The sequence below is a fragment of the Stylophora pistillata genome, chromosome 4, assembly GCF_964205215.1.
Source record: "Stylophora pistillata chromosome 4, jaStyPist1.2, whole genome shotgun sequence".
Taxonomy (NCBI): Eukaryota; Metazoa; Cnidaria; class Anthozoa; order Scleractinia; family Pocilloporidae; genus Stylophora; species Stylophora pistillata.
In genome coordinates this window covers 33,873,071-33,900,765 of record NC_142522.1, presented here as the reverse complement: position 1 = coordinate 33,900,765, position 27,695 = coordinate 33,873,071, and the positions used below count along the sequence as shown (strand labels likewise).

Sequence of the window (27,695 nt, the reverse complement as noted above, 5' to 3'; positions counted from 1 at the left end):
AATGCTCTCACACGGACGCAAAATATTTTGAGAACAAAGTGCTATCTAACATTAAGTCCCATCTTGAAGCTTATCTACCAGGTATGGGGGGTCAGATATGTCAACTCCCTCGATCTTCAGTCTAAGACCTTTCAACGTCATTTGAGAACATTGCGTAAGAACATTAAAAACACGTGCTACATCACAGGCAGCCCAAGCTCACTACTAGAAAGGCGGACGTGACTCTTACAGTGTTGCGCAACCTTTTATATTTATAAAGGTTTGTATGGGATGTTATCGGTTTGCCTTAAAAGAGAGAAAAAATGTCTTGTTTTGAAATAAAATGGACTTACCTTATTACCTTGTTGTTTTCTTTGTTAGTTACCAGCGTCAGTCTCAGGTTTTTTCGGATACGAATAGCTTCTTGAGTTGACCACGCATTCTTGTATGTAAACACGATTGATACTAAAAAATTTATAATTCCATATGAATTTTGAAGTCTATATATATTGTTTAAGCGAAAAATCTGAGGCACTTGAAATTGCAATTGCATACAGCAGTTCTTCTCGTTATATAATTTATTCGTTGTTGCATAACCATTCACGTGTATTCAAGACAGGTAGAAAGGTACTTTTCCATCAGCTTCATCACCCATCACATGCATAACTATTTTATGTAACAAGATGCTTTTTTTAACAGCTTCTTCAACAACAGTCTCGTCACCAGGGGCACCGCGGTTTTCTAACTAACAGCCGGTAATTGACGTCATTTGAAAAGTGAGATGCTCTGTGGACGAGGTAGCTCAATAAAATGTCTAGTAAAACGGCCTGAAAACTAGTGACGACAGCCCTACATTCTCGAAGACGCAACACAGTTAAACTCTTATCTTCATCTTCTTCAGGGGTTTTAATTTCCGCCGATGAGAAACCTAAAGAGAAAGTTCAAGTGAGGATATTTCGCGACCCCTGTTTTACTGTGAAGTACCCCGGATTCCCGACTCGTCTGGAGGAGAATGAGATTATTTTCGTCGAGGTAGAAGGTACTAAAGCGCAAATGGCTCGTGCTACCCCAATGATTGGAATTACCACAATTTTTTCTTTTCGAGTGTATCTTTGAAGTAAGATGAGCGACTAAGAGGATTGTTCTGAACTTTACTATCTCTATTTTTTCGCTCTAGCTATCGATGATGATCGTGTTGTTATTCCTGAAGATTGTTACGTCAGTGCCAACAAGAAGCCCGACCATTGCTCCACACAGGGATATCAACTCATTAGCGATCAGTGAGTAGAGTAATTGGAGATACTAAGAAAGAAGACAAATGTTGTCTGTTCTGAGACAATCAGCCAGTCACTGAACGGGTTTCCGATTATGGTGCAAATCTAAAGCGTAGAAAGGAGGTTTGACAAGAATTTTTATGAGAGCCATCCCACAAACTTCCCACCACCCGGCATTTTTCGATCAGGGTAACAATCGCGAGCCTTTAACCTGTTTACTGGAGAAATGCCTGGAACAGGTTTAGAAAAAGAGATATGATAAAGCACAATGTGAATTTCACTTACCAAAACACAATACCAGCAAAACAATGATTGTCATGCAGGGTTCACACAATGATGAATCATAACATTTTTCTGAACACTGGAGGTCTTTGGTGACTCAAAACTTTTCATAAGCAGTTAAAGATATCTTTTGAAAGAGTTGAGCAGTCTTGCATCCTTTCCTCCCTAATATTTCGCTAAGAATTATGAACTTTTGAAAGGTGCCATAAATCCCCTGCAAAACTACTTTGACGGGAAGACAAGAACGTGGCCAAGGAGGGAATAAAGCCTAATTTAAGATGAATTGATATTCAAAGGATTGTGCAACGGACACCTTAATGGTTCTATCAATTTTCAGTTGCCCGCGAGCTTTTCACTGTGAGTACTTACCGACAAGCAACAAGTCAGTACGATTCAAATTCTCCAACGTCCAGTTCTTTGGCCCGAAGGAACAACTCATCTACCTCCACTGTAAAATAACAACTTGTTGGATGCTACAGGTGCCCAAGCCAAATAGATTCAACTGTGGAACACTAACGTTACATTGTCCTCAACGAAAGGACAGTCACGTGACGGTGGGTCTCTTTGTGGCGTGGCCGACTGGAGTTAAGTGCAATCAATCGAATCTGACTCCAACAACCAGTAAGTGATATAAAGACAGTAGGCTATGTAAAGAACGGGTTTTTTTAATTACATAATTTTAGGAGCCCATCCTAAAATTTACGTCAAGGACCCGGGTCAACACGTTCTCAAACTTCATAAAGATTGATCATTTGTACTACTAAGAGGCTTCCTAGGAAGCTATGTGATAATCATCCCGAAATTAAGCTTCATGTGTCGGAAATTGTCGCACCACAGATCTCCACACCATAAATCCCTGTGTCCTATATTAATTGTAGATAGATTGTATTCTAACTGTGAATGATAAAGATCGGGTTCGGCACAAGAATGATGATATGATTTCTTCCTCTGTGTTAATACATTGACCGGCAAACTTGCGAGATTGCGAGGTTGCAAGATTGCCATTATGCTTTTCCTTCATGCAGTTGCGTGCTCAGAGCAAGAAATATTTGGTGCTCTGCAAAGTAGTGCAAACGTATGTGGTCTTTTACTGCCAGCGGCCAGGTCTCGAGTTCGAACCATAATGTGGTTTTAGATTCTACTATAGTTTAAAGGAAGTAGATCAGAGCGGCCATTTAACTCTTTTTCAAAAGCTCTTCGGTTTTTAAAATTGCGTTGGGTTGAGCTTCCTCTCAAGTTGAGCTACAAAGGACGAGGTTGGGTTGAGGTACATGTTACATATTTTGGTATACATTCGTTCCTTTGAAAAAAGTTCCGAGAAAGGACCGTTTGGCAAGAGGTCAGAACTCATCAGCTGGGACGATAAGTAATCAAGGTGGGGTTTTAGTGTGCCGCTATCCATTATTATGAAATTACCCCCAAGAACTGACAGATAGACTAAAATAAGTGAAGTCGGGAACAATTCGTAATAGAAATTCCTTCGCCCCCTTGGCAGCCTTCCACAGAATCATCACGTACCCAAGGCTAAATTTTACCACCTTATTAAGCAGTGATTTTAAGAAAGTTAACCACGGAGGGGTTAATGGATGGTTAATGATGATGATGACTTTATTTGAACTCGGATGAAAATGAGGCTTGTTAGGCCTCTAGCAAAAGAGATGCTAATATACCGAGGAAAAATATATGAATATAAATTACAGAGTTTAAAAATAATATAAGCCTAAATATAAATAATTATATAAAATTACAAATTACTTAGTTTTCTTATCTCGTTCCTGAAAGGGCCAAATCCGGCCATTAATCTTAGCTTATCAGGTAAAGCATTCCAAGCCTTAGCAGCAATGTAGTAAGTCGATTTAAGGCCGTAAGTTGTGGTCTTAGCTTCAGGTAAAACAAGTTTGTTTTTGCCCCTAAGATTTTTCTTATTTTCTCTTACTTGAAATAAAGATTGAATATACTGAGGCATATTGTTATAGAGGGCTTTAAAAATTATTTAAAGCATATCTTGTTTCCGTCTACAACTTAATGAGTAACCAATCTTATAACATAGACTATCATGTCCGTTGGAAAAGTCATTAAACACGTATCTAAGGGCCCTCTAATGGAAAACGGCAAAGTTGAACATTTTTTCTTTTTTTTTTTTTTTTTTCAGCCATTCAGTTACATGAAAGTTGAAACACATGATTTGAATCGGGTACCATTGACTGCCAACAAGAGATCTTTTCGAATTTTTCTACGGCGTTTAATTAAGGATTATAAGAAAACTAAGTAAAATGAAAGTACATCTTTGCCATTTGCTTTTGTCATAGACTTCATCCTTAAACGCAGCTATCATAACAAGAGCAATGGTATTAACAGTAATATCAGTATGGCTTGACCCAAAAAACTATTACGCTTCCTTTTCAGGAGATTTTCTACTCTCTTTTCTCTCTTAATCTCTTTTAGGAGCAAATAACACAACCCAGGGAAAAATTCAAGTTCAAGTTGGAGTATTTTCAAGCGACTCCTTCACCAAGACGTTTAAATACATCAGATTCCCCATTCATTTGGATGTGAACTCAAATGTTTTCGTCGAGGTAGAAGGTATGAAGGTATATAATACATTTCTTTTTCAGTGTTTGTGGTAATAAACAAAAGCAGAAAAAAGGATCGGAAGAGAGCAATTAAGATTGTTATCAACAAATACTGAACTGCCCCGGCCGGACCAATATTCAGGGTCTTAAAATAATTGAGAAGAATATGCTACCTTTCTATAACATCAAGAAATGATTAGATATCCAAGTCTTCTTGGATAGGGACGAATAAATGGAGGTCCCGTCTCCTGCAGGGTTTTGGGCAGGAGACGTTAATTTCCCACGCACGCCGAGATTACTGTGTGATGGATGTCCTCCCCTGGGGTGGGATGGGTGGGTAACAGGACCCCCGTTGATACCAGTGTTTACTACACTGAAGGGGCCATCCTGTATAAATATAGATGTCTACTCTACTCTGCTTCGTTTCAGGCCATGGCTTCAATGTGACGAAGCAAACAGCTCAGTTTTTTCTGTTTGTTTTAATTCCGATAAAATTGAAGAATACAACTGCCTATGAGGGCTTTCCTTTCATCCTCTATGGTCTTTCCTATTTGGTTTCCAGCTTATATTTAAATCACACGCCTTTTTCCACACATTTGCGAATGGAAATTTAATATATTGTCAGTACTGTGTTTCAGTTTTATCAATAGCTGGTATCTAATCGGTAATAAAATAGCTAAGTAACTCCTAACAATGTTGTATGCGTTAGTTGTGCAAAGAAATAACGACTTGATCAGAATCTAAGATGCAGTATATATATCTTACTAACTAAGCGCGAGGGCCGTACTGGGAGAATATCGGCCCGAGGTCTTGACAGTACGGACCTCGCTGCGCTCGGTCCGTACAAAAAAGACCGAGGGCCGATATACTTCCAGTACGGTCCCGAGCAAGCTTGGTTAATAAGAAATTTATTATACGACTGAAGTTCCAAGAGACACAAGTGCGGTATCATTCGGGACCATTCGGGACAGTGCCCGGTTCAATATTGAGAGAATATTGACCGGCAATAGAGGATTTTGATTGGTTGATTTTAGTTATTGGCCCTCTGACTGCCCGAGTCGTGTAATAAATATCTATGGTGTTTAATGTTGTAAATGTCTGAGATCATTCGCCAGTTGATGATATGGATTATTCAGGGTGCTAATCATCTGTCTGCTAGACAGTTAAACACGAAGGCGCGCTATAAAAGGAGAGGTGCCTTAGGTACCTCTGGATCAGTTGTCAATCAACCGTCGTGCCGGATGTAGAACTCTAAGAGTCAAGTCAGCTTGAGCTATAGCTAATCCAAAGCAATGAACAGCGGGTGCATTCCTCAAAATTGTTTTATGTTTTCATCACAGTACAAGAATTTTTGAGATTTGTACTTCCTTTCTCTAATGGAAACTGTCTTTATGTGTGGCGGTAAATTTGAAATCGAAGTAGGTGGTTCGCACGTTACGTTATTGCCACCATGCTGGTGGAAGTAAACATCTCATTAGCTTCTTTTGTTCGTCTACCAGGCACATAAGGGACCTCTCCTTTTATAGCGGGCCTTCGTGTTTAAGGCGATGTCAGTTTTTCGTCACTCGTAGCTGTGAAACAGGATTAGCAAATCGGCTTCTAAGATCCTCTTTCAACTTTAATTTTCAGTAACGGAAAAGGGCCAAATAGCTATTCCAAAAGAATGTCATGTGAGTGCATTTAAGAACTATAACCACAATCCTGTGCTGGAATACGAACTCATCAAGGATTAGTAAGTGAGGTGACTGCGCATGGCTGGGGAAAAAGTACTGAACGGACTTTACTGGGAGAAGCGAATAGCTTTACGGATGGAAAGAGTCAACCCCCCTTTTCTTCTGAAGAATTGATGTTGGAATAGATAATTCCACCTAATAATATTCTGTTACTCTAGGACCAAGTCACATCATTAAACGCCAAAAAATCCCCTACCCACCTAAAATTTTACCAAACGATGAATGTCAGGAAAGTGTCTTGTATAAATTTCGTTTTCCTATTGCCAGGACATAGTCGGTCTTCACTATGGGCAAATACCAGAAAAACATGATGTTGATGTTGCCTGAAAGACACCTCTGTACAGTCCGTTTGTCTCAAAAATTTGACATCGGTCATCCAGCGTCAGTTGTCCCAGTGTTTTTTAAGTGCTTCCTGAAGCAGTCAATGGTGTAACAACATTATATTCGACACTGGTTTTTCACGAGCATTGCACCTACTAACATCCTGTTTTCTTGAATGTTTTTCCTCCGTTTTCTAATTTATTTCAGTTAACACGGTCTTTTCTATGCATGGGTTGTCACAGTCGGCCAACGAAGTGAAAAGGCAATATTTCACTGTGGCGGTTTGTGGGACTGGGCCATGAAAAGCAAACACTAATTGTTTTATCTTGTGTTTTAGTTGCCCAGATAAGTATGAACTTAACTACCTTGAATCAAATGCAGTAAGCCAGGCCATAAGATTCAAATTCCCCATACGGCAGTACTTTGGGATTGCAGAACAGTTCCTGTTCATTCACTGCAAGGTTACCGCATGCCAGAGGAGGCAGCCACCGAAAATGACAGCAACCAACTGCAGGACGCTAGCACACTACTGTCCCCACCGGAGAGAAGAAATCCAAGTGTCAGTGGGTCCATTTGTGGTTTTACCAGAAGAACTCAAACAAGATGAAGTGATGGGACTAGCAAATGGTTATTGAAGATAAACTTATTTACCCTTAGCTTTTCCACGATGATTTTTTCAACCAGCCTTTTTTCTGAATGCAGGTTCAGCGTGATAGGTTGAGGAGGAGAAGAGACAAGGAAAAGTAGGATTTTCCCTCCTTCGCCCTCCCATGATCGCCCGCGCCCAACGCCATTGCGTTTCTTTGCAAGCACTTAATAAAGAAATTTATTTTGGCCTGAGAATAGACATTGCAAAAAGAGTCTGTAGCAGTCTCCAGGAAATCCTTCTACTTTCTTGCGCTTATGGTCATTTTAATTTTTACATTTTTCTTCTGAAGGCAACATTCACACACATGAAATAGGTCAAGATGAAGTGCAAGTCAAACTCTTTGACAGTAGCTGTTTTTCTCAAGAGTACCCCAAGTTCCCAATTCCTTTAGGAATGTGCGGCTATGTTTACGTAGAAGCTATAGGTAAGGGGAAAGTTGTTTGTAATTTAAGTATCGATCCAAACGGTGAAAAGCGACGAGTCGTGGTAATTTCAATCTAGATGACCTGCAGCAGCATAACTGAGAAAGTTTTCAGGAGAAACCTAAACAAACACTGATGACAATATATCTCACTGTCCTCGGTTTATTTGTACTACTGTTACTCAAAACTTAACCTGTGCTCCGTTTTTCCCAGATCATAACCTCTGCTTTGTCCCTCTCATTGCCACGTGCGCAGGATATTTTAACCTAGCCTAACACACTCTGATCGAATGAAGCAGTGATTTGCTGTTCCTCTTTGTTCATCGATAGTAAATATCATTACATCGCTCGCAGCGCCGGTGGGCAAGATGGAACGAATCCTGTGTTCTGATTGGCCACCCGCGCGGGCAAGATGACCCCATCTTGCCCGCTCAAGATTGCCCGCATTGATCCCGCGCATGAAAAAAAAAAAGAATTAGAACTAAATTCGTAATTCTTTGACAATTTCGGTGATGAAAACGCAAGAATTGGCAGAAGGTAGTCAAAACAAAGAATATAGAAACGACTCTAGTGTGTTTGTTGTGCTACAAACACAGAGTTGGCTTTCTTTCTCGGCTCTCGAAGTAGTGAAGCAAGTCATCCTTAATTATTAGCTGAAAGCGAAACCTTTTTGCAATATAATAAATCGTTTATTAACCAAGCTTGTTCGGTGAAGATGACTAGATGTTAGCCTCGTTCTTTTTTCGCATTTTTTATGGAAAATGCAAAAAAATAACGGCCAATATCCAGCCATCTTGACCCCACGCTTGGGTAATAACGCATATGTATTGGTCTTCAGTCTAAATCGACTAAAAGATTTACGTAGGTATTTTATTTTATTTGTTTTATTCCTCTTTTTAGCTACCCAGGTAGACCGTGTAGTGATTCCCGAAAAATGCCAGTTGAGTGGCTCCAAACACTTCACTGATCACCTTTCCTCGGAAAGCTATACATTACTGGAAGACAGGTGAGTATTAAGTAACTGAATACCTACCGTAGTGTTCGCAATGAATTAATCAGTTAAATATATTATTTTTAAACTCTGTAATTTATATTCATGCATTTTTCTCGGTATATTAGCATCTCTTTTGCTAGAAGCCTAACAAGCCTCATTTTCATCCGAGTTTAAATAAAGTCATCATCATCATCATCACCGAGAAAAACTTGCTCGATCCATCGCTCAACCGACTGACTGGCTGATGGAATAATTCATTGACAAATAAATTAATTGACTGACAGATTGATGAGTACTTAGATTGATTGATTGGTAGATTGATCGATTGCTTGGCTGATTGATTGATTGATTGATAGAGTTTCCGGAATTTTTTTTTTCAGTTGTCCGTTAGGTTTAGAGTTTGATTATCTCCCAACGCACAACAAGGCCGTACGATTCCGATTTAGTTTTGACCATTTCAATGCATCTGCGAAGGATTTTCTATACCTCCATTGTTTAATGACCACGTGTCAAAGAGGAGAAGTGCCCAGGATGGCGCACTTTAATTGTCTGACGCAAACACAGTACTGTCCACACCACATAAATACAGAAGTATCTTTGGGCCCGTTTATGGTGTGGCCGGAAGGATGTAATCAAGAAGAAAAGGGTGTAAAGAAGAGAACTGGTAATTCTAGTGAATTGAAGGGTAATGTTTCCAATTTTTTTTCTTGCCTCTGTTTTTGATTAGGATTATTATGACTCCTTATCGTCTCATTATCCAAAACCGGACATTTTCTAGTGTTTACAGACGTCAAATGAAAACGGTCGTCATAAACGCTTTAAAGAAATCGCTCTCGAGCGTGGAAACTTATTGAAAACGGGAAAGGAGAAGCAATATGATTTCGAATTCTGATTTCCTCTAATGCAAAACAATGAGAAAAAAGGTCTTAGCGCTTCCGTTTAGATTGCGCCATTCAAAAACGTTTCATGTGATTTCTAGAGCTGTTCCAGAACAAGAAAAACATAAACTCATAACATTATAATTAGGTTTTATCAAATGAGTCGATGATGCGAATTGACCACTGTGAGGGGTTTCTAAAGGTGAAGTTTTGAGCGTCAGCCCCTCGTTAGCCCTTCGTTACCCCTTAATTATTAGCCCTTTGTTAGCCCTTAATTATTAGCCCTTCGTTAGCCCTTTGTTAGCCCTTTGTCCAACGAAAGATTAACGCTCGAAACGTCAGCTTTTGAAACTCTTTACGGTGGACAGTTTACATTATGAACTTATTTGATAAAACCAAATTATCTTGTAAGAAACCGCCACCACAGTCTCTTGGAAACTAATCCCCCTTAACTCATAATATCTTTTCTGAAACCATTCTGTATTCACAAAGAAAAACTGATACCCCCCAAGCAAAAATGCAAGAAAATGTCATGTCATGGACTAATTTGGTAGGAAAATGAAGAGTCCCAGGCTGTAATGATTTGTGCAACTTTGTGTGCTATTGCACAATTAATCTGCGACAACAAAGATAGCTTTTTTCAGCGTGATTCATCTTGCACAGAAGAGCAAAATAGTTTCTTGTACATATCCTAAAAGAATGACGTCACATTTCGTGGTAACGTTTCGAGAAGTTTGAGAGCAGCACGTGGCCGGGCAGTTTGTTTACATTCTTTTAACTATCAGTGCTTCACTTTTTACGCTGGGGACGAAAAAATAATGTCCCATCCTTTGACTCTTGTATGCATCATGCTCGGGCTTCCAAGTTTGTCAGGTAATCTTAAATTGAGTGTTTCTTATGTAAAAGGTCGCGCTTGTTCTAACCGGTCTTTGCAAACAAAACTCAGACAACATTTTAGCACTACGGTATCTCGAAGGTCTATTTGAAATCAAAGGGTCCTGAGTGACAACGAGATTTAGTTTAGATTTCGAGCCTAAATATACCGTTTATGGCTATAAAATGGAACAACTGATATACTGAATCCCGCGTAAATACAAGTTAATATGCCAGGTACATGTAGTCATCGCATGCCTCATGCGCTATGCCGTTGAATCTTACGAATGAAGTGACGCGACGCCGATGCATCTCCTAATCAGAATAAGCAAATCTTTTTGTCCCAACTGTTCGTTAAACATTGCAAGAATATCATGTCAAATAAATCGCCAAGGACACTTACACAGAGGAAGGACTTCTTTTTCCATTCAATATCATAAAACAGTCAACACCGTCCGCGCAACACCTCGTAACGGGAAAACTATTTTCGGAAACTCAAGTCTGGTCGTGGAATTACTCCAGTGATGGTCTGAGTTCAAATCACGAATGCAAAATTTAAACGTAAAACGTAAAAGTTTTACTCTTCTAAAGAGGCTGGTTAATCTGGTAATTCATATGTTTTAGTGATTTTTCTCTCTTTGAATTTAAATTTTGAATGAAAGCTCAAAAGATACCAGGGTGAATTTTTTTTAGTACCGTGACGATGAAAGAAAAAATATGTAATATGTTAGGCTGTAGTTTAGCGTTTTGTAGTTTATCGCCCAACAGTACAGAAGAAGAAGGCAAAATGGTAATGTGTGAAATCGAAATCAGTAGAAAGGAGAATGAAAATTTACACTACCAGTAAATCAGATACTTCAGGCTGGCGCATACAACTTTACCGTAACCGATCTCCCGTGATTGACAGCTGTCATTTCTTGCATTTTCATTAGCCACGCAGGATGTTTGGGAAAAATTTGAATACTCAAAAGAATTTTGTAATTTCTTTGCCATAAATGGATTCAAATATCCTATGCTATGGGTGGACATTAGGATCATTGTAATGATCGATAGTTTTTTCGGAAAGAGCTTCACAATTGATTTATAGACTTGACATTGACCTCGATTTTTTGTTCATTTTCGGATTCTTTTTAAAGTTTTATTGTTAGTTTATAAGGCCCTAAATGGTATGGCACCATTGTATATCACGGAATTACTTAGTTATTGTACATGTTCACGTACGCTACGCTCTACTGATCAAAAATTTCTGGCAGTTCCGAAGTCGAGACTTCAGACATACGGAGACAGGGCCTTTTCCGTTGCTGCACCTAAACTCTGGAACGATCTGCCATTAGATCTTAGAAGTTTAGATACGCTTAATTTATTCAAGAAATACTTAGAGACTGATCTTTTTAAGAAAGCATATAATGTTTAACTTTTTGATAATTTGGAATAGGATTTACTGTGATATTTTTATAAATAAGTCTGAAAATAGGTTTTTAATTTATTCATATTTTATTACCAGTGGGATCTTTTTAATTATTTTAATATTATGAATTGTAAAGCGCTTTGGTCAATTAGTGGAGTTAGCGCTATATAAATTATGTTAAATTAAATCAAATTAAATTTTGACCGCTTGAAAGAAAATTTTGACTGTACAAATAAAATTAATTTTTGGGGACTCACGCGAGTACCGAAAATTCTAAACCTTTTTCGTAGTTCTATATTCTTAAGAAAAATAGAAAAGAAGAATATGATATTTTTCCTGGATTGAATAAGACAAAGAAATGTAAGCTGAAATCTTCCTCTCAACTGCTTTAGACACGAAGCCACTTTTAGCAAATTACAAGAAATGTCATGTCCAAACTAATTTCTCTTTGTTAGGAGCAAATAATTTAATCTTTGGAGAAGTTCAAGTTGAAATATTTGCGAACGATTCCTTCACCGAGGAGGTCAAGTACAACAGATTCCCTATCCATTTGGACTTGAGCTCGGTCGTCTTCATTGAAGTAGAAGGTATGAAACTGTGCTTTCATTGATTGCTTTTTGTTAATACATAAATGCAGTCAAGCTGGGTTAAGATCAGTAAATTGGTCTTAAAATAGGAACCGTTTATACGAATGATGAAAAAATTGTATCATTTTTGTGCTTACCATGCCTTCCTTCTATAGCTAGGAAGGTTGACACAAGAGCGAAGTTTTAGCCACCGTGCTCAAACCTTTTTGAATTGTTCTAGTGATAGCGGCACCAAGTTCTCACTATTGCTCCAGTGATCACACGTTCACAGGGTTCGTACGCGTCTTGAAAACCCTTGAAAACCCTTGAATTTCAGGAGGCCGATTTCAAGGCCTTGAAAGTACTTGAATTTCGTTTTGGGTCCTTGAATGTCCTTGATTTTTTATTGAACAACATCGAAAAATATCTGCTTTTGTTTTGCTAACAGAAACATTTTTATGTATATGTGCACGATCCTTCGCAGTAAAGCACTATTTAAGCAATAGTGAAAATCAGACCTGAAAAATATTCAGGCCTGTATGGATATGTGTCAGTAACTTTCATATACAAACGTATATGTGCACTGTATCGTGCACATATACGTTTCATAACCGCAGTTCATATGTATGTATTTCATATATATTTGTTGTTTGATTTATCATCTACGGGTTTATGTCGAATTAATTTGATGGCCTGCTCCCAGTTGGCTTGTTAGCTCAATTGGTAGAGCGCTGCACTAGTATCGCAGAGGTCAGTGGTTCGAATCCCGTACAGGCCTGAATATTTTTCAGGTCTGATTTTCACTATTGCTTAAATAGTGCTTTACTGCGAAGGATCGTGCACATATACGTTTCATAACCGCAGTTCATATGTATGTATTTCATATATATTTGTTGTCAGAAACATTTTTCTTGATTTTGAGGTAAAATTTTCATTACAAAAAATCCTTGAAATTTCTAAGTAAGGTCCTGGAATGTCCTTGAAAAGTCCTTGAATCTTTGGCCCGAAAAAGTGTAAGAACCCTGCGTTCACTAACTGATGTCCGTAAAATTTATTCAACTTCTTACTTTGCTAAACGAACACCTTGGATGAAGTCTACTGCTTGGTCTTCGGATTCTACGCTGGCCAATCCGTCATCAACATAAAAATCATGTAAAATGAACTGAGCTGCGAGAGGGTAAGCTTCTTTCTCTTGACTCGCCATATATTTGAAACCGTAGCTGGCACAGCCAGGCGACGATGTTGCCCCGAACATTTGAACTTTCATTCTGAACTCCTTAGGTTCTCGCTTGACATCGCCATTAGGCCACCAAAGAAATCGCAAATAGTCTCGGTCGTCTTCACGTACAATGAACTGGTGAAACATCTTTTCAACGTCGCAGGTTATAGCGTATGGATATCTTCGGAACCTGCACAACACGCCTGTCAAATTGTTAGTGAGAACTTGCCCAACCTTTCCGAACCGAGCGAAGAAATCAGCAAGTCCATCGGAAGGCGGAACAAGCAAAGTCAAAGTCAGTAACTTTCATCTAGTCACCAAGGTCAAGAAGCGTGAAATTCAAACTCGAGTCAAGGAAACGGAAATCATAAGTAAAGTAAAGAGTAATTTAAGAGATTTTTAGTTGCAAGAACATGTAGAGACAATATTTAATTAAGAAGACTCGGCAATATCGCTGAATTAAGTTGACGCTTTTGAGATCACGCTTCATGGACAATTTCCTTTCATTAAGTTTAAATAGTAAAGTTACGCGGCATTTAAGAGGTTTAAGAGATAAGAAGAAAGCATTTTAAGTTTATTTATAACCCGTAAAGTTAGAATGTCTCACTTAGAAGGTGAAGATTTAAAGACTAAGGAGCAGTTATCACTTTCTATGCTTGTAGAAGAAGTTACAGTAAATAGTGATATAGATAATGATAGCGAAAATAGCTTAAGTACAGATTCCATCCAAGAGCACTCCAAGCGTCAACAACGAATCTCCAGAGTAAAAACGCTCACCGAAAAGGGTCTAGCCTACCAAGAAGAGCGTCAAAGAGAGCGAAGAAAATTAGAAGATCAACTCATCAAGAACTTTCAAGAAAGCCACGATGCATGGAAGGCGCAAGCAACAGATATCGAATCATCCATCCCTAAACAGCTGGCATCGTAGCAATTAGAGAAAGACGAAGCGATTTTCCTTTTGAAAGATCTCCATGACAAAACCCAGAGAAGTTACGAGAAGCTGAGGAACCTTCGGACTCCGGAACAACATATCCGTCAGAAAATGGACGAGTGTGACGTACTGACCAAAACTCAACAACAACAACAAATAACAACAAATTTTATTTAAGCTTAATAAGAAAATTACAATGCTTGGGCCCGCAAGTAGCTAGGGCTATTCGAGGCGGGCACAAAAGCGGAAAATAAAAAAAAGAAAAGAATTCTATAGAAAATGAATATTTATATGTATAATTATAATATCTAGACGAACAATCCTAAAAGAAATCTAGTTTGCCGTGTGGCTTAAAGACAGAATGAAACAGGAGGGTAGACTGTAGTATATACTGGAAGTACACACAGTTATAATTTTGAGAATTGTACTCTAATATCAGCAATTCTTATATAATCATCCTCTTTTTCAGAATTTCAAAGAGTTTTTCCTTTATTGCGCTTTTAAATTGATTTTTTTTTAAGTGTTTTGATAGGAAGTGGAATACTGTTCCAAATCAAGGTGCCAGAAATAGAGAAGGCTCTCTTCATATTTTCAGGCTAGTTCTAACTTGTTCAACATAATAATTTTCATTGGTAACAGATCTAGTCTGGTAACTGTGGACAGAAGCCAGCTGCGTGAACATATTCTTAATGTTATCAGGAACGAGATTATAGTGGACATCGTATATTAAAAGGCTCATTTGCTCAAAGCACAAGAATGATATCGGCAACTGTTTAGTTTGTAAGAATAACGGAACTGCATGAGCTCTTGGATCAGCAAAGAACATTAGCCTAAGGGCTCTCTTCTGAAGAACTAGTAATTTATGAAGATGCGCTTCAGCAGTGTTACCCCAAGCACAAATGCCATAGCTGATATAGGGTAAGATTAAAGAGCGGTATAGAGTGAGAAGTACATAACGGGGAACAAAATGTCTGAGCTTGGCGATAATTCCGATTGTTTTACTGATTTTCTCCCTGGAACATCATCTGAAACGAAGATCTATTGACGGCGAACCGGCGTTGCACACCGAAGAAGATAAGGGGTTTATACGAAGTAGATCGAGCAAAGCATCCAAAAGACCTGGTCTGTCAAGAGTCAGTAAGTCTTCTGAGGTATCTTCCATCATCGATTTGAAGAAGGCTGACGCCGCCGCAGAATTAGCCGCTAAAGAAGCTGAATTTAACGCTATGCAAGAACAAGCAAAATTCAAAGAAGATATTGCTAAAATGGAAGCAGAATTAGCACGAAGAAAACAAGAATTGGAACAGATAGAAGTGAAGAAGCAAATGGAAATAGCGAGAGCCAAACTGAAAGTGTACCAAGAAGTAAAAGAATTCGACGACGACCGCGACGAGGAGTCCGTTGAAGATGGTCCACGCCATATTCCTTCGATTCAAACAGAACCTAAGATAACTCTATAATTTGGATATATCAACAAAGTTGAAGAGGTAAATTGGCCACCGTAACGATTACAAAAGCTGACGTTTCAAGCGTTAGCCCTTCGTCGGAGCGAACGACGAAAGGCTAACGCTCGAAACGTTAGCTTTTGTAATCGTTACGGTGGCCAATTTACCACTTCAACTTTGTTGATATATCCTAAGATAACTCTAGCTTCGTCCCTTCCTTCTCAAGAACATCAACAATCAACAACAGAAAAAAACACCCATCTCTCGTACGGTCAAGTTCGACCACAAGAATCCCCGTCAAACGCAAATACAACCGCCGCGATTGTCCGCCACGATCACTGATTCCTTCAGCATTAGTCGCCTCCCAACACCTGGGGCCCATTTCTCGAAAGTCCCGGTAACTTAACGGGCCCGTATAGCTGTTCTGTTTTCATTCAAGATGTGGATTTAAAAAGTTTTGAAAATGATACAACAAAACCATTAGCTAAAGAAACAAAAAAGACTGGTTTGGGTGCCCGAACCTTCTTTCTTATCCTTTAAATTTTGATTTTAAAACATGGCTTCGGGTCCGTTAAGTTACCGGGACTTTCGAGAAACGGGCCCCTGAACCGACCATCTTTAGCGGTGAACCCATTCAGTATCAGCATTGGAAGTCCTCCTTTCATGCTCTTATACACCGTAAGAACTTATCTGCAACAACAACAACAACAACAACAATCTTTATTCGTACTCACTCTTGCTCAGAAAAAGTTACAACAAAGAGAATATTAAAAAGTTTAAGTTAGAGTACTGGCTGCCTGGAATAACCATAGGGGCTAGCGAAGCCAGACAGCCAGCAAGCGACAAGCAGCTGCAAGCAGCTGCAAGCGACAAGATGTATTATTTGAAACGGTACGTAAGCGGATCTGCTCAAGAAGCTACCAGTGGACTTTTCTTGCGAAATTCGATAGAAGCGTACGAACGTGTATGGAGTATCTTAGACGACTAAGAGGTTTGGTCACGCGTTCATCGTGACAAAGATGGCCTAAGATCAGCCCTAAGGATCATCACGGACTCAGGAAATTCGCTGACCTCTTATCAAGTGTTGGAACTGCAATGGAAGTAATTGAAGGCCTAAACATCTTGAACGATTACACGGAAAGCCAGAAGCCCCTCGCTAAGTTACTGGACTGGCTAGGCTCCCGATGGAACAGAGAAGCCACAAAAGAAATTAAAGAAAGAAAGAAGTAGCCATCAACTTCGTAATTTGCTAAACGAACACCGTGAGAACTGAAATAAAAGTACAAACAAATTACAAATGAGATCGTGTAAATAATCAGATACAAATACATTTCATGCGACTCAAAAGTTACAAGACAAAGGTAAAATAACAATTTACAATTAACGGTACAACGATGTCATAAGCAACTTTCGCTTAAACTAAATTTTAAGTATTAACTTACTTCACAAAAGGAGAAATGACAATAAAAGAAAGAAAGATACAAATTTCTTAATTAAATAAACTAAAAAGGTGTAAAAATTTTTACCTTGGTGCCGCTATCACTAGAACAATTAAAAAAGGTTTGAGCAAAGCGGCTAAAACTGCGCTTTCAGTTGTAAGATCTTACGTCAACTGATGCCAAAAAGAATAAATGCAGTCAAGCTGGGTTAAGATCAGTAAATTGGTCGTAAAACAAATGATGAAAAAATTGTATCATTTTTATGCTTACTATGCCTTCCTTCTATAGCTAGGAAGGTCGTAGGAACTATCTTATGGTATCGTGTCAGCCAGTAAACCTTCACCCAAGCCCCTCGCGGTTTTCCAAAACTGCTGGCGGTCTATAGTGAGTCACTCGTATTACCTCGTGTGACTCGTCCTGGTTCAGCATCGACACTGGGTATCATTGAAGGAATCTGATCGACATTATTTTAGTCAAACGTTCGCAAATGTGCGTTTTCTCTGAACATAGTAGGTAGTAGAGTAGGTATATCAATAACGCCGGGTACGCAAAGCGTTCAAAATAGCGAAGTTTTGAATTGAAATAAATTTGATGCACATCTAACACATGTACCTATTTCCTGCCCTGTCCCCGACCTGTCAAATGACCAGAGTACAAACTCTGCTCTAGCCAAGTCTTCCTTCTGTCACGAGTTTAGCTTCGTCAAGAGCTGTATTCAACTCAACATTGCTTTTTTTATTGCAATACTCTAATGACAACAATACAACAGTAGCCGGGAACATACAGTCACAGACTCTCTTTTATTATGAATTACGTTACATGCGCTTTCGCGTTCTTTAGAAGAACGGAGTCTTCACTCTGGTATACGGAGGAAAATAGCGAGTGTTAGAGTCAGTTTCGTAGAGGAAAAACTATCAGAAAAAAAAGCATTAGCTGACCAAATCGGAATTATGATCAAATATCGAATAGTATCTTTATATCCATTATTCTAGCCATCTGGCAAGAACTTGTCGCTATTCCCAAAGAGTGTCACATAACTGCGTACAAGAACTGCTCCGATCACCATCCTAGCTTGGGATACGGACTCGTCTTTGATTAGTAAGTGAACTGATTCCATTTTTTTATTATATTTTCTCTGCTGAATGAGCAGCTGCACTGTTGAAGCTTATAAGATTGCTAACTAAAGTACGCTCAGGTATAGTGCCGTCTGTTAGTTCAAATCTATGCGACTTAAATTTATAACTCAACAAAAGAGAAGCATCTGGCTATTAGTGCATAATTCCGCCTTTTCTTCAAATAAGAGCATAATATGTGCGTTCTATATTAGTCATAGTTATGTAGATAGTACTATACAGTTAGAATTCTACACAAACAGCAATCTAATAGGCAAAGTTTTGATCGTAAGCGCCTGAGAACGTGGTTATCAAGTGGGCTTCAAAATGCAGTAGCGCCTCCTCAAATAATCCAGCGAAAACAAGATACGAAGTTGTCAGCAGACGAAGAAGAATATGCCTTTACTTACTTTCCTTCACTTCACTGATTCTCCTAAGTAGATTAGCTTTTTCTTTGGTGTCTTTTGGCAGCGCCTTCGTAATCTCTATCGTAGCCGTTGTTTCAGGCTAGATTTCGCCGTTTTCTCGAGTACGGATCGTTTCCCGAACAGCGGTTGGTAATCGAACAAGCCCTTGTTTTGGGTACCATCTGAGGACGCTGAAAACGGCTGCGATGAAGACTGCTATCGACGCCCTTGATCTAGTTCTCAAAGAGGTGAAATAAGACTTCTTCAAAAGTTAATGCTGTTAGTTACTAAATTCAATCACAAAGTGACCTTCAGCAAAACCGTAGCAGTTCCAGATAATGCTCTGTAATTTTAAATACATTTGCCATTATTACCCTTTTCGATCATCAATTTCTAGCTGCCCTGATGATCTTCAAGTTGACTTCCTCCGATCACCCATGGGAAGCCGGGCTGTGCGATTCAAGTTTCCTATAAGGCAGTTCTTCGGGATAGCCGAACAATTCCTTTACCTCCATTGTAAAATGACCACATGCAAGAGGAAGGACCCACCCATGCTAACTATGTTCAACTGCCGGACACAGTCTCAATTCTGCCCTCTCCAAAAAGACTTCGACGTCACAGTTGGTCCCTTCATGGTTTGGCCAGTAGGAATTAAACGAGATTGGAAGATCAAAGAAAACAGTAAATACAATAAATGAAGTAAAAATGCACCATCCCAAAGCTTATCCCGCGGGTCCTTGAAAACAAGTCTCCGAACGGGTACACAGTAGTGTCTGAATTTAAACACAAGTATCTGATTTTAGACACTAGTGTCAGATTTTAAACACTAGTTTCCTAATTTAGACACTAGTGTCCGATGTTACACGCTAGTGTCCAATGTTAGGCACTAGAGTCCGTCTATAGACACTAGTTTCTGATTTTAGTCAACTTGCCTGACTTTAGACACTATTGTCTGATTATAGAAACTAGTGCCTGATTTTAGACACCAGTTTCCGATTTTAGATGTTAGAGTCTGATTTTAGACACTAATGTCCAATTTTAGACGTTAGTTTTCGAAGTTAGATTGTAGTGTCTGATTCTAGACACTAGTGTCAGATCGAGACACATATGATTGTCTGATTTTAGCTATTTCTTTTTTTAACGGAATTGTTAGCAGACGAAGAAGAAAATGTTTCTATTTATTTTCCTCCATTTCTCTGAGTCTCCAACGAAGACAAGTTGATTAGTTTTTTCTTTGTGTCTACCGGCGGAGACTTCATAATCTTTTTCGTAGCCGTTGATAAGATTTTAATGATTCCTGTCAAAGTTAAAAGCTTTGGCTGCATCTTCACTGATATACATGACTTTAACTCTTTCTAAAGCTGCCAAACCTACAGAATATAAACAAGGAGATTCATCACAATTCTCTAGCGGAAACACAGATACAAAGACAGATGAAGGTACGTGTGGGAAGATATGGCTAATTATGTTTTGTCGAAACCCTGAGGATTTCTTTATACGCTATTGGGTCCGGATCAGATGAACCTTATCCTTTTACACCCTAATATCAGTATGCATATTCTCCATATTGTCATTTGTACATTTCCTAAGGTGCTGAAAGAGAGAATTTTTTAACAATCAAGAGCTTCTTCGTTAGTGATCATTTCCTTTATTCTTGTGACCTTAATGTGTGATTCAAGGGTGATATTGTTAGGAAAATTGGAAATTGGAAATTGAGGGTTTAGACAATTAATGGTACCCTAGACTGGCTTAAAAATATAGCAGCAAACCAGCAAAAATGGTAAAGTACATACACAGGATCGAAGAAACCTAGACCGCTGGAACAGATCTGTTTCCTAAAAAAAGTCACCCACAATTCCTTCTCCTTTTTTCCCCGCGGTACCCATTTATACCCTCAGGTGGAGAGAATTGAAAAGTTAAAAAAAAGTAGATTTCTCAAGGTCCACAATACGACGCATTTTCTCACTCAGCGCTTCAACTTCGCCCTATAGATCGGCTTTAAACATTAAGCTATTATGATTCTTGAAAGCGCTTTTCGATCGACTGTCGTAAAACCAAAACCAAAGGATATACAACTACCTAATCAGACGAAAGGAAAATATCCTGGAGGGCCAATGAGAGCTCAAAGAAAAAACAAGCAAACCGCCTAATTATAAAGAGCGGGAAAACAAGGGCGACCAACTTGATTGGTGCTAGTTTTGCATCTGATTGGTTAAGAGAGTGGTGCGAGTTTTCTTGACCAATCACAGAGCAAAGTAAAGCAAAAACATTACAATCCCGGATTACATTCGACACTCAATTGAAAATTGCTTCATGTGGCATGGAATGGAGTTTCCTGAAGCTAAGCCGCTTTTCTTTTTTCTCTCCACTAGTGTGTCTGACCTACGCAGAAGTTATTATGTCAGTTGTCGGTCCAATTGTCGCTCTTGGTTTGATGATCGTACTCCGTGCAATCCTCAGGAAGGCTTACGTAAAAAGAAAGCGGCAAATAGAATTGGCGCTGGAAACAGATAAGGAACAAGCGTGAACCAGTCAGTGCCCAGCACTGGACTCTTGTCTTTTCCTTCTCACTCCCAAAAGCTAAATGTCAATTTTCAGCACTGTCTGTGTAATACGTCTCCTGTGATATCAGTTTAATCAAACAATATCTCCTAATTGATATTTGTCTTTATTCCCATCACTTTTCTCCTTGAAAATGTACTGATATTGTAAGGAGAAATTCTCTTTTGGTCCCTTGTAGGAGTGAAAGATTTACTGAAACCGAGGCCACCCGACAGAAGACCATTTGATGGGCTCTTTTTCAATAGCACGTGATGGTTCGAACCTTGCGCGCACTTTAATTTTATAATCGTAACACTCGTTTCAGCGGCTTTTGTCTTAATTTATTTTTCTAAATCAGCCAACGAATCAACGGGAACTGAACTTGGGTAGCATATACAATTTTCCAATTAGTGCTATCACAATCAACGACCATGCGAAAGTGAGAAAGGACCGGCAGTTTAAAATTGAAAATCATCGGGTTATCAAGCATCACAGCTCAACGAACGCGTTAAGAGTTCAACCTCTTGTATCCGATATTTAGTTGGCTGGATTTTAAAAAGTTTTGAATCTACACTTTTAGTTTTACCCCTAAATTTGTTTCCATTGTCCGGGTGACTTCGATTTCAGTAGATGCGTCGCAAGATGATTTTGTATTACGTTACAGAAATCTTTCAATGTCATCTCTCTTGTCAGGTTTGTTGATTAATTAAGCATCAAAAAATATATTTTGCTTTGCATTTTCTTTTTTTACTTAAAAACGTAGTCACCTACGACTCGGTGATTTAATAATCACTCTTTGTTTCCCCTCCCCGCCCCCCCCCCCCCCTCCTCCATATCTGTTGCCCGTCAACCTTGTCCGTCAACCTTGTTTCCCGGCCCGCCCCTTTGATTTAAAATTGACAAAAGTTCTAGGAACGAGGTTGAATGCCCGTCATAGAGGAAAGGGGGAAGTGAACGAGGTTGAACCCCAAAAGGGTCTCAAGCGGAAAAAGAATGCAATGTCTCAATTGCTTTCCGGAGTTCTTGAGAAAATTTTGACGTTGCAGTATTTTAATTCCAGCTGTTAAGTAGTAATGTACCGGCGCATGAAAGAATTACTGTCCTCGTTAGGTATTATACTATCATGTAACTCAAAGACACAATTATAATCTGCCTTATAATCAAGTTTATTGAGGAAGTCTTAAGACTGTATTTAGCGATCGAGTACGTAGCTGCTATAATTCTATTTAGTGATTAGACTAAAGCTATATTAAACAAATTAACAGCATGGTATTTAGCAATCGAAGAGCTTAAACCTACCTCAGACTATCGACTAACAACTGTTCCTGTATTCAGTTAATTATGCACAATGATTTTCGAATATTCGCAAAATTCTTGCGGCCCTGACTAAACCTTCTATTTACAGTTGTTGAAATAAAATATCATAAAAGCTTCTTTGATCTCTTTTGTATTTTCCAGTTTATCTTTACACTAATTCGCCAGTCCCATGCAGGAACGGTGTAGATTAATTACCAGGGTCATTGTAAACGCTTAAGAAAAGAGAGCACATAGAACTGAATTTTTAAAAATCCTAACTACTAAGAGACAAACCAATAAAGAGACCATTTTTTTAAGGGACCACTCATTAGTTATCGCCGGGGGATGTGGTCGAGGATTTTTTGGGGGGAGGAGACAGATCGCAAAGTTTTCAGGAGGGAACTAAGGGAGAGCGGTAAACGCTAACAGTCACAGTACAAAGACGGAACTAAAGAAATTTGACTGGGGAGTCATTAGAATACTACAGAGCCTGAGAGGGGGTCAGTTAAATTTTATTGTGACACAACCAAAATCCTTTTAACATAAAAAGGGACTTTCAAATTGGAGGAGAACGCAAAATATCAGGCTAGTAAGATAGAAAAGCACGAGAGAGGTACGACCAAAGAAAAACGATGACGAAGAATGGATGTGATTCGAACAGATTAAAAATGACCCCCTTGGATAAATTTGGGTTCAACTTTTAAAGCTGGACAATCCGTGACCTGTGTTGTTTAGCAGAGGAAATTTTCAATTGAGTATAGAAAGTAATCCGGGATTGCTTTTTCTTTGCTTTACTTCGCTATGTGATTGGTCCAAAAAACTCGCGCCACTTTCTCAACCAATCAGACTCGAAACTAAAACCAATCGCGACTTTGGTCATCAACGTTTTCCAGCGCTTCAGGTAGGTTGCTTATTTCTACACCGCGTTCTCATGGCTCCTCGAGATATATTCCTTCCTGTGATTGGCTGTTGTGATTGTATTCGTTTTGGTCTGTGACACTCAATCGAGAAACGCTCTATATAATAAGTTTAATCATCACAGTTTGCTGCCTTTGTTTAGTGCAATGACGAGATATTTTGATCGTTATTGTCTTTGTATTAATCTGTTTGTCAACATTCATATCAACTTTCATATCATATCACTTGAATGACCTTACTCCTTTTGACCGTATAAATCGAATCAAAATCGACAGGAATGTTTACGCGACCCCTTACGGGATTTTTGCGGTGTCCCAACGCTCAGTGGCAGGAAAGAAATTAAACAACGATTGTTTGGAATGAATATTCGCTCTAAGTGGCCAGTAAATTCCTCGGTTCTAAATCACGGAACCCTAAATGGACGATTTTTTCGGACCTCTGCGGGGAATAAATTACTTTAGACGCTACTGTATAAAGCTAATACTCCCTGCAGTGTTTTTAAAAACCTGAAAGACTTTGAAGATATTGTGCTGTCGTTCGAAACGTGTTACGCAACTCCAGAAATACCGTAGCTAGTTTCCACTACTCGTGAAGAAACATTAACAGAAATTATTTACACAAAAAAGACTGCGATCTTGGATGTTTGAAAGATGGCCTACAGTCTTTAATCCTAATAAAAATCTATTTAAATCCTCACAGAATTTTTGGCATTAGTTCATTCGTTCCAGCTGAAATGACAATAAAAGCTGTCAAAAACAGCTTTAATATTTCGCCAATTCCTCTTTAAACCCTTCAAGCCCGCCAATTTGATGACGTAAAAGTGTATTCTCCAAACTGACGTGAGTCACGAAGAAAAAAATAGCCTACTCTAGAACAAGGAAAATTGATCAAACTGCAAAGAGTCAGTCGATTACAGGTGATCCTGGTTAACCTTCCTAAACATTACTTTGAATATCCTATATTTCGTGTGCGAGATTAATATTGTGATGCGAATCGAATTTGTTTGTTTGCAAAATCTGGTTTGTCAATCAATCTCAAAACAACAAAACGGTTGCTTGATTTTAAAAAATGACCCTGTCACAAAAGAAATTTGCCCTTTGGCTATCAGTGGCTTCTCAGTAGGACACTAAAGAAAACAAAACGCTTAGCATTGTTTAGTGTATATGCAATGTGTGACGTTTAAGTATCTTATGCTAATAACTGAGATATCTTAAATACTTCCCACATAGATGGGACCAAATGTATCGACAGAGGGAATTGTTATGCAAACGAATACCCTCAACACGACAGGGATTTTCGTCGAGTTGTCAAGATACCATGGCTTTGTCTCAGGGATAGTTATTATCAAGGCACAGCAAAGCCGAATTGCCGCTCAGCCGAATCACGGGGTCGACATACATTTGGCATCAATTCGTCATGGGAGAAAGAACTCCTCGGCGCAGCAACAATATACTATTTTCTGCTCAACAACTTGATCATAACGCCAGCAAAGCTCGTCATTTAAACAAGAGAGCAGGCAACCGCTTACAAATCCGTAAAGGCAGCTTGGAGGGGCAGCAGTCTACACAACTGCAATCGCTTGACTACGAGATGCGACGCCTGAAGCATGAGTTGAGGGAGATCACGCAAACCTCAGGTACCTTAGAGATGAGAGATACAGCAACCGAGCGGACAATGCCGGGGAAAGTTGACAACAATAACAATGCAAGAAAAAAATCTAAAAGAGCAGCGTCCACAAGAAAAAATCTCGACATCGACTCGAGTACGGTTGGAAACTCTATTGGCGCAGCTTTGAACAATGATGCTCAGGATTCGCGACGAAAAAGTCTGTCGTTACCAACGCTACCTTCAATGAGTGCATCTCTTCCACAGCTTACTTCTCGGACTGATTTTTCACGAATGGATGAGAACGAAATCGACGAGTCATTCACATCGCCGCGAGCTTTATCTAAGCCAAGAGAAAAAAGAAGAAAACATTCGCGCAGTAGAAAACTTAGCTTTGAAGTTTCACCTAAGGCACAAAACCTCGCAAACTCCAGCGATGGAGTGACGGTAAACGTCGCTATCACGAATACAAACGGAGATACCGAACGAATTCGTCCTATTTCACCGCGGGGCTCGTCTAAACCCGATTCTTCGCTTGTAAATGTTAACCTCGATGCTGTCAAAGACAGAATTCAACATAGACTTTCTCAGCCGACTACGAATAAGGTAAACGAAGACGAAGATGACGATGAGCCTGATTACACACAATACCTACATGTTCCCCCAGATGGGCTACCTAGGACTGTTTACCTGCTGCCACCGTTACCAGATCTTTTACAAGAGGCTAAAAAGGCCAGGTACATACGCAGACCTAAAAAACCTTTACAAGAACTGGAAGTTGATGATCCTGACAGGGAATTAGGAATTGAGGAAATATTCAGCAAGAAAGGTTAGCTTGGTATGAAAAGCACTGTAAATATCAGTACCAAGCAAAATGATTTTTAAGCGTTCTTTACAAGGAATACTCCGTCGATATCTTGAAAACAGCGCCATAATCAGAGTATGTGATATTGTCCAAACTTAACATTCATCCCGTCTCTTTTAATCTCCGAGAATTTTCTTCCACGATCATAGCATTCGTTGTCGTAAAGTCGTCACCACAATTTTGCATGCTAGGCTTTGCGCAAATTTTTACAAATAGGTCTTTAATTCTGTGGCTGTAGAACAAAACACCATTGAAAGCAACACCCTACTATTCCGTTAGTTCTTCTGAAGAAAACTTCAGCGATAATAAAAAAAAACTTCAGCAATAATAAAGCATCGTGAGACCTGATTAGATCGAACGTGTGAGAATTGCTGTTGTTGTCAAACGAGTGTCAAAAACGTCCTTGAATAACTTAATAGACAATATGCAAGGCGCGCCTCAGCCCAAAATAGCGATATTTCTTTTCTTTTCCAAGTAAATATTTGTCCCTTCAATTACCCTGACAGCTGACAGACTGGTCATTCACACTCCTTAGCGAACTCTGAAATCATCAATCAAGTCGTGTTTAGTTCTTAAAAATTCAAAGGCATTGCTAAGGTCGTGCGAATGTTGTTCCGACTAACAGCTGGCTGTAAGACAACCACTTGACAATACCTTTTCCTTTCCCAACTAAATTTAGAGCGGGAAAATGATCGTAAACTTGACATGGCCTTCAATGAAATTACAACTTTATGGTCTGTGGAATGAGGTGCAATTTCCAAATGTTTTTATCCAAACGGAAAAACGAATTACTGTGATACTGAATCTCGCCAAAGATGCACAAGTTTTGAGCATTTGTCTATTGAAAGATGAAACGGGTTGAAACCAAACTTTGGTGTATTTCAGTTGTAAACTCATGAAGTAGGCACACAAATACGAAAAAACAAAATAATAACAACACCGAATCTGTGGGAGTTGAAAAGAGTTGCTCGCCGTAAACAATAGTCAATTAAAACGGAATCAAAACGAAATCCAGCCCATATTGGCACCTTTAAAGGTCCCTGGAGTATAGACGGTTATTTCACTCCGGGAGGCAGAAAGTACTATTCAACGATTAACACCTATTTATTAAGTCTTTTAAGCGGCCACAGAAAGATCTGCACACTCGCTGAGTGTTCACCAAAGTCCGCTTATACTGCAATAGTTACCTGCTCTATAGAAAAGCCAGGAATTTCACTACAAATGCTCTGATTGTGAGACTACTACCAGTATTTTTCTTTTCCAACATAGTCCCGTTCAGCTGTTAACACTTCTTAGAAAAAAATCACTATTTAATTGAGCAGGGTATTTAATCCACGCGAATTGTTTATAATCCAAACACATGAAAGCATACAAAACTAGCAGAGAAGGGATATCCATCAGACAAAAAAGGCCAACAAATTGATCCAGTTGACTTCAACCCTTTTCTTTTGTTTCAGTTTTGACCTCCTCAAAAATGTTTACGTCAGAAACTGCATCCAATACCTAAGTTGCTAAGTTAAGAGTGATTTATTCTTTCCACACTCTCGACCTGTCCATGAACCTGGCAACGTTTGTTAAGATAATTAAACATGGCCCTTAAGCTATTAAAACGAAGGAACATATTAGCATTTGCTTTGTTATGCGTTATCACTCTTCAGCCCTACAGACGTTTTAGGATCGTATGGTTTCGTGTTGTAACCACCCAGCTGCAGTGTCGCGTAAGATTTTCAAACAATCCAAGTGTACCTCTTAAAAAAAGCTTACCCTCACATCTTGGCAACTAAGGAATTGGGTACAAAACTGTCGTAAACCGGCAATCAAGGCAATCAAGGCAATCAAGTAAACAATTTCTGGGTGAACTGGATCAATTCCCAGCCTTACTTTTGTTATAGAGATCGCGATTGCCGACTATTTTTGTACCGCAAATAAAACGCAGTAACCAGGCTGCATTGGAGTCTGTAAAACT

The 27,695-nt window shown here is 39.1% G+C and overlaps 2 protein-coding genes across 3 annotated transcripts; both read left to right on the top strand.

Moving 5' to 3' along the window:
- Nucleotides 1-704: 704 nt before the first annotated feature.
- On the top strand, nucleotides 705-22,477 carry LOC111332307 (uncharacterized). Of its 2 annotated transcripts, none has more exons than XR_016000058.1 (14): nucleotides 705-1,018; nucleotides 1,157-1,259; nucleotides 1,873-2,156; nucleotides 3,981-4,118; nucleotides 5,738-5,840; nucleotides 6,500-6,789; nucleotides 7,101-7,235; nucleotides 8,133-8,238; nucleotides 8,607-8,911; nucleotides 11,841-11,972; nucleotides 17,978-18,083; nucleotides 18,902-19,263; nucleotides 19,866-19,943; nucleotides 20,877-20,927. XR_016000058.1 is itself a non-coding variant. In XM_022937617.2 (14 exons), the coding sequence occupies exons 3-14, from the start codon at nucleotides 2,006-2,008 to the stop codon at nucleotides 21,029-21,031; spliced, it is 1,983 nt and encodes a 660-aa protein (XP_022793352.2). In that variant the 5' UTR covers nucleotides 727-1,018; nucleotides 1,157-1,259; nucleotides 1,873-2,005; the 3' UTR covers nucleotides 21,032-22,477. The 2 variants fall into 2 exon arrangements, 1 of the variants encoding a protein (XP_022793352.2); XM_022937617.2 differs by having other exon boundaries at nucleotides 727-1,018; nucleotides 18,902-19,185; nucleotides 20,877-22,477.
- A 2,057-nt stretch (nucleotides 22,478-24,534) lies between these two features.
- LOC111332345 (uncharacterized) lies at nucleotides 24,535-26,080 on the top strand. Its single transcript, XM_022937660.2, has one exon. It carries the CDS (start codon nucleotides 24,676-24,678, stop codon nucleotides 25,696-25,698), a length of 1,023 nt encoding a protein of 340 aa, XP_022793395.2. The 5' UTR covers nucleotides 24,535-24,675; the 3' UTR covers nucleotides 25,699-26,080.
- Nucleotides 26,081-27,695: the final 1,615 nt, after the last annotated feature.

Coding starts and splice junctions, on each gene's coding strand:
- LOC111332345 (XM_022937660.2), top strand. CDS start 24,676: ATGGGAGAAAGAACTCCTCGGCGCAGCAACAATATACTATTTTCTGCT.
- LOC111332307 (XM_022937617.2), top strand. CDS start 2,006: ATGCTACAGGTGCCCAAGCCAAATAGATTCAACTGTGGAACACTAACG. Junction 4,119..5,737: donor TGTTTTCGTCGAGGTAGAAG/GTATGAAGGTAT, acceptor TTTAATTTTCAG/TAACGGAAAAGGGCCAAATA. Junction 19,944..20,876: donor AGATACAAAGACAGATGAAG/GTACGTGTGGGA, acceptor TCTCTCCACTAG/TGTGTCTGACCTACGCAGAA.